The sequence below is a fragment of the Poecile atricapillus genome, chromosome 3 (assembly GCF_030490865.1).
Source record: "Poecile atricapillus isolate bPoeAtr1 chromosome 3, bPoeAtr1.hap1, whole genome shotgun sequence".
NCBI lineage: Eukaryota > Metazoa > Chordata > Aves > Passeriformes > Paridae > Poecile > Poecile atricapillus.
The window spans coordinates 1,014,964-1,021,762 of NC_081251.1; the positions used below are offsets into that span (position 1 = coordinate 1,014,964).

Here is a 6,799-nt window from a genome sequence, read left to right on the forward strand (position 1 = left end):
GGGAGAAAATGAACATTAATCCAGTTCTGCCCCGGGCAGGTGTTATAATGGGGCTTTAACCCAGATACCCCACCCCGGGCAGGTGTTATCTGGGGGGTTTAACCCAGGTACCCCACCCTGGGCAGGTGTTATTTGGGGGGTTTAACCCTAACCCAGGTACCCCACCCTGGGCCGGCGTTCTTTGGGAGCTTTAACCCCCTCGAGGCTGCGGGGGCAGAGCGGCAGGCGGGGGCTGGTCCGCACACGTTCGGCTGGGCAGGGCTGCAGCCCGTCGGATGTGACTCATCCCGGAGGCTCATCCCGCTCCTCCCCTGCTCCGCCGGTGCCTCTCCTGTGTCCCCTCCGCCTGTGGGACCCTCGCTGCCATCGGAACCATCGCGGCTGAAGCCGCTCCGGTGCGTCCCGAGCTGCGTGGGATGTGCTCAGGTTAGCGGGGTGGGCTGGTGGCAGCGATCCGGGAGGGTTGGAGGAGCTCGGCAGAGCTCCTGCCCGGCTCCCGGTATGGATGGAGCCCACCCGAACCTCGCCCGGCTCTGTGCCTCGGCTCCCGGGGGTGCCCAGGGGTCCCTAGGGCCCGGCAGGGCTGTTTGGGGCGCGCCCGGGGCTGTGCAGCCAGCGCCCGGGCAAAGGTTCCTTTCGTTCTCCTGGTGCTCGGCACGGACCCGGAGCGAGGTAGGAGCACGGGGGGATAAGAAGGAAGGGGTCCCGGCCGGCTGGGGGTGCCGGTGTCCCCTACGGGCTCAGGGCAAGGGCGAGCCGGGACTGGTGGCACCAGGAGCGCTGGGGGGGCACGGGGTGGGTGGCATCGAGGAGCCACCGACCGTGTGCCCCCGGGAGGGGCCAGGGGGGGCTGTGGGGGCTGGTCCGGGGGACCCCCCGCTGACGGAGCCCCGTTTGCAGGGAGCCAGAACTGCTCCCGTAGCCCGGCCCCGGCCCCACATGGACCTCCCGGCGCAGGATGGGGCTGAGGCACCCCTGGAGGGGAGCCCCGAGGCTGAGGTGAGAGTGGGCAGGGGCTGCAGTGGGGTCCCAGGGAACCCCAGTAGTGGAAGAGGGGGGACATCCATGGACTGGAGTGCGAGAACCCCACAGGTGGAGGTTTGGGGACCCCCACGGGCAGAGGATGGGGGACCCCACGAATGAAGGACGTCGAGAATGAGAGACCCCACGGGCAGGTGTTTGGGTGATGGGTGGAGGATGTGAAACCCCACAGGAGGGGTCTGGGGACCCCCGTGGGTGGGGATTTAAGGGACCCCCATGGGCGGGGGATGGGGGATTCCTACGGGTGTTTATGTGTGGATCCCCGGGGGTGGAGGATGGGGGACCCGCCCAGGCATGGATTTGGGGACCCCCATGGGCCGGCAACGGGGACGAGGGTGCAGCCACCGGCACCAGCGCAGGGATGGACCGAGGGCTGCGCTCGGGCTGGGGCGGTGACACTGTGGCACAGAGGTGGCCGCTTGACCCTGTGGCTTCCGTGGCTTTCCCGACGGGACAGCCGGCTCCCCTTTTCCCGCACAGGGGCCCGAGGGGCCGCAGCGCCCGGCGGGGCGGTGGTCGGGGGCCGAGGTGGGCTCCTGGCTGGCGGCACACGGCGGGGGCTGGCGGCTGGCGGAGCTGGCTCGGGAGCACGGCCTGACGGGCCGGACCCTGCTGCGCCTGACCGAGGGGTCCCTGCGGCGCATGGGGGTCACCCCGAGGAGCCGGCGCCGGGAGCTGCTGCGGGAGCTGCTGCGGCTGCGGCTGCAGGAGGAGATCCGGGAGCTGCGGAGCATCGCTGGCGGTGAGCATCGAGCATCCCCCGTGCGGGGGCCGCACCCCCTGGTCAGGAAAATTAATCCGCAAACATCAGAGGTTTATGTCCAAAAAGGAGACTGAGGAGTCCTTCTTCTTTATTCGAAAAAAGGGAGAAGCCATGGGGCATTCCCCTGGGGTATCTCAAATTTTTGGAGGGCGCAGCCTCCTTTTTATCCCAATTTCCCGGCCGCTTGTCCCTTCTCTCTTTCCCCACAGGCTGAGGTACTTGAGAGGTACAGGCTTCCCGGAACGCCTGATTCCTGGGATACCTCCCCTCAATGCATAATCCCTTCTTAATTCTTAACTCTTGTGGAATTCGTGATGCTCTTTCAGTGCCTCTTTCATCTTTCAATGGAATCCATCCCATTGTTTCTGTTATCTCACAGTGATAGTTTCATTTTAGCAGCAGACCCACAGCTTGTTTATAAAGATAAACCCGTCATTCCTCTCACCCCGATGCCTTAAGTTTTAGCTTTCATATTTTTCATATTCCGTGGTGCCAAGGTGTGTAGTTCTGAGCTTCATAGGAAGTGTCAGTGAGCGTAGACAAAACAATTCCTTTTCCAGCCTGATGCCGAGGACAGTCATTACAAGTTCCAGTCCCAAATAAATAACCAGTGGTGGACTGAAGAGAGAAAACAAGAAGGGTGGGACCTCATAACCTGAAGTAGTCATTGGACAATTAACCCTGATATGCAGATGGACCAAAACTTATAAAAATGTGAGACCTCATGATCAGTCGTCCATTTTCTGACCATTTTTAGGTCCATCTTGGGTGTAGCCCTGGCCAGGCTGTTGTACTGCCCAAGGTGTATTTATTTCAATAAATACTTTATTCTTAATTCTGTCCAGCCTCTGTTCTAGGTCAGCCTTCCCAAGGCATCAACCCTGGGGATGGGGTTGTGAGAAATTTAAATTTATTTAAACTTTAATAAGAGATAATAAGGGATAAAGCAAAAGTCATGTGTGCACATCTGTAGCCAGATGCACACAGTTAATTATAACAACTCTTCTCATCTATTTTTTCATTGCTTTGGTCAAATGCATATTCATGGAGATGATATATATCCAAACATTCCTTGGAGTTTACATGTTCTGGGAATTCTTCAGCTTAGTTCGACTCCTGACCTCATCTTCGGGTATTTGCCACAATGCAGATGTGATTTTGAGAGTTTTGATTTTATTTTGATAAGAATATTTGATATTATCGGGTATTGATTTTATTTTGATTTTGTATTTTATTTCTTCACGAGGCCCCCTGGTCTGTGGTTTGGCAGTTATTGATAGCTGAAGGGACAGTGGTGGATTCCTCCTTGCTCTTTCCGTGTTATTTGTCTGGTTCTTTTTGATATTACCTTATCCTACAAGTTTTAGCCATTTTTACAAGTACTTTCAATCACTATTGGTTATTTCACTATTGACAGTTAGTTACAAAAATAAAGGCATTGCTTATTATTTCACAACTACAATTACTTCTGCAAAGATTAATGCTATAATACACAGGACATAGTCTCTATTTTAGTATTTTGCAAGAGCTTAAACTATTGTGTATTTATTACACTAATATGTAATCTACACTGGGATTAGGGTATTAACCTTAATTATATTAATGAATTAATTAGCTATATTAATTACACATTAATTATAAATTTGTGGTTAATTATAAATATTATTTATCGAAATTATATTAATATATTATCATATCAATATATTAATATTATATTGATATATTAATAGATATATTATATCTATATAATAGATATAGATATTATATAGATATATTATATCATATATAATATTTATTAGATATATAATATGTAATATATATAATAATATAAATTATATACTCTATACTATATAGTATATACAAGATATATATTATATATTATAATATATAATGCACTATAATATAATAATACATTTAATATTTTAATATATTTAATTAAATAAATTATATTTAAAATTATATTATTTGTATTAAATAAATTATAGACAAGTAATAAATGATTACATTAAAATATATTGATTTAATAATAATATACTAATATATATTAATGTATTATTATAAAAATATATTATAAATTATATTCTATCAAGAGCAGTTAAAAGGTGATTACAAACTGTACTATATCAAAATAATTTGCAAAAGCCAACAACTACACAGTTATTTATAACAGTGTCACCTTCCCCCTCTCCCCAGAGTGAAGATGATGTCCCTGCAGATGTCCCAGAGCCGGTGGGAGCAGAGGAGATGGGGTGTGAGAACAAAGCAGCTGGGACTGAGCAAGACATGCAGGAATAGTGCTGGAGGAGCCCTGAGATCACTGTGACCTCCCTGAAAAATCCAGAGCCTGCCCGGTGCAGGAGCTGACAGCAGAACCTTAGAAGCAGAATTTGATCCACGAGTCCGGGCAGCTACCCCAGCCAGGCAGAAAGTAGTCCTAGAACTGATCTTGTGTGAAATAGGGGCTCACAAACACAAAGGCACTCACTGGAGTGCTGAAAAACTTTTGAAACCTTTGCAAAAATCTTCAATTGGGTTGAAAATAGCTCAGATTGTGCAATCAAGAATCCAACAAATGGTAGTTTGTTAAAGAAACAACCCTAACAAGGCTAACAAAATAATGCTGGGAGCCATAAAATCTGGAAATGTTGTGGGTGAGCATTGGCAGATTGATTTCACTGAATTGCCCAGACAAGGAGGGTATAAACCCCTCCTGGTTCTGGTGGCCAGAATCCTTCCCTTGTCACACCAGCCAGGTTAGGGAAGTGACTGAAGTACTGTTTGGTTCAAACCTGGATTGGGGGTGCCTTTGGGAATGTTGTCAGACAGAGGTTCCCATGTTATTGCAGAAGGGCTACAAGAGCTTGGGAGAGCCTTGGGAATAGCTTGGGATCTTCACACTCCTTACAGGCCCCAGGCTAGTGGCAAAGTGGAGTGAGTGAATTATGCAATCTAATTGCAATTGGATACTTGGGTAAAATATGTCAGGAAACCTCCTTGGCCTGGGTCCAAGCCTGACCTGCTGCTCCACATCAAAGCAGAATTCAGCCATGGGCCACCAGCAAAATCAGCTCCCGTGAGCTGCTCTGCGGTCGACCCTATCAAGTGCCACACTCCAGGAAACAGAGATGTTAAAAGGAGGGGTCGATTTGAATAATTTCTCATTTCTCTTAGTAAAAGCTTACAGGATTTGCAGCGAGCAGTGGTGATCTCCAGATGTGATTGAACACGCCAGGGCATGAGTTCCAACTGAGAGACTGAGTGTACTTGAATGACTGGGGAACTGCTCCACTCCAGCCAAAGTGGAAGCGACCTTTCCAAGTGCTGCTGGCAACTTTTACTGCCTTGGAACTGGACACAGTAAATTTGTGGATACATTAAAGCAGAATTAAAAGGGACGAAGCCTCTTGGGAAGAAGTCAAGAACTTGCCACAAGCTGTTTTACAAAACTGAATGGCACTAGCCCTTGTTTCAGCATCACAAAGAGGAATATGAACTGTCATAAACTCCAGTTGCTGTGTGATCAAAGTGGTAGAGTGTCCACAGATGTCCAGGAAATCTGGAAACAAACCCCACACAAGCACAGCTCAAGATGTACCTCCTGGGGATTTGAAGAAATCTGGACCAAACTTCCTTCATGGGTACCCAGCTGGATGTGGTAAAACATCTGTTTATAATCGACTCCATAATAATTGCTTTTAGCCTGCATCAAGACTCAGTGTTGTAGCTGTTTTAATGCCTTATACTCTGAAAGGAAATATAAATCTTAAAGAGGCTGCTTCCCACAAGAAACTTAGTCTCAAGAAAAGGACAGGAGAACAGCACAGCCTTGGAGAAACAGATAAAGGGTGTAAATCAGGCAAACAGAAATCATGCAAAATGCCCGCTCAGCTCTGCAAGGCACAGTTGTACAAAGCACAAGTTCTGCAAAAGAAGGGTATTGCCCTTACTCAAGAGCGAGGGTCATGGAACATGCTCCTAAAAATGACACTGGATATTGAAGACAGACCCCAAAGAACCATTTAAGGACTTCTGGTAAGGTGTGTGACTGTAAAATTAAATAAGTGGGGATAGCTAATGAATATACAACCTGTGTGTGTGATAAAAGCTCTGTTCATCCAACACTCGTCAGACTTGATCAGAGGAAGTATCCCCCAAATGAGCAGCGCTGTAATAAAGAATGGCTGGTTTCTAATACTCAAAACTGCTTTAGAAAGTTTCTCTCCAGCCAATTTCAGTATCAGTCTAGTGTGTTCTATAGCACAGATTTGCAGCCTCAGCTGGTTTTTGTACTGCTTCCAAGAGCTGGGATATTTGTGTCCCACATTTGGTCGATGTACCTTGGGCTGATTACAAACAGCTCTCTCTCCAGGGCATGCACTGCACCAAAAGAATCTCCCCAAATGTTCACTTTCTCTCACTTTCCAACAGCCTTGTGGGATCTGGCAAGCCCAAGGATGGAGCCCTCATTAGTGTGTTCTTAAATTGTTTGAAAGCGGCCCAAGTGTCATCAGTCCATATAACAAAATCTTATGGGCAGTTTTAAAAACCTATACAAAGGTTGGACCAATATTCAAAATTACTGACCCACTCCCTGACCATTCTGAGAAAGGCACACAATTTTGTAACAGTTCATGGAACATTCTTAATTTCCTTTGACCTCTGAGAATTTCAAAACCCAGGAAGGTCACAGTCATTTTCATCACTGAGGGTCTTCTCCCTCAATAGCCTGTAACTATTTAATCTTAAAAAGTTTCACAATTCAGCAGGTCTTGGTGCTGTTCTTTAGTGTTGGGGGCTAGCAGGACATCATCAACATATTGTAACAGAGCCCCTTGTGGATTAAAGAACTTCTGTTCTTCTAATTCCTTTGCCAGTTGTGGTGGGTTTTAGTGCTGGCTAAAATCACCAGGGCACTTGCTCATTTCCTGCTGTGAGATATGGATTAGGAAAAGGGCAAAACAGGCTTAAAACTTAAAAGGTATGAATAAACTTTAT

At 47.5% G+C, this 6,799-nt stretch overlaps 1 protein-coding gene across 1 annotated transcript; it reads left to right on the top strand.

The window, feature by feature from the left end:
* The first annotated feature begins 323 nt into the window (after positions 1–323).
* LOC131577004 (sterile alpha motif domain-containing protein 12-like) lies at positions 324–6,382 on the top strand. The gene is made up of 4 exons (XM_058834286.1): positions 324–395; positions 901–999; positions 1,522–1,783; positions 3,998–6,382. The coding sequence occupies exons 2-4, from the start codon at positions 940–942 to the stop codon at positions 4,000–4,002; spliced, it is 327 nt and encodes a 108-aa protein (XP_058690269.1). The 5' UTR covers positions 324–395; positions 901–939; the 3' UTR covers positions 4,003–6,382.
* The last annotated feature ends 417 nt before the right edge of the window (positions 6,383–6,799 follow it).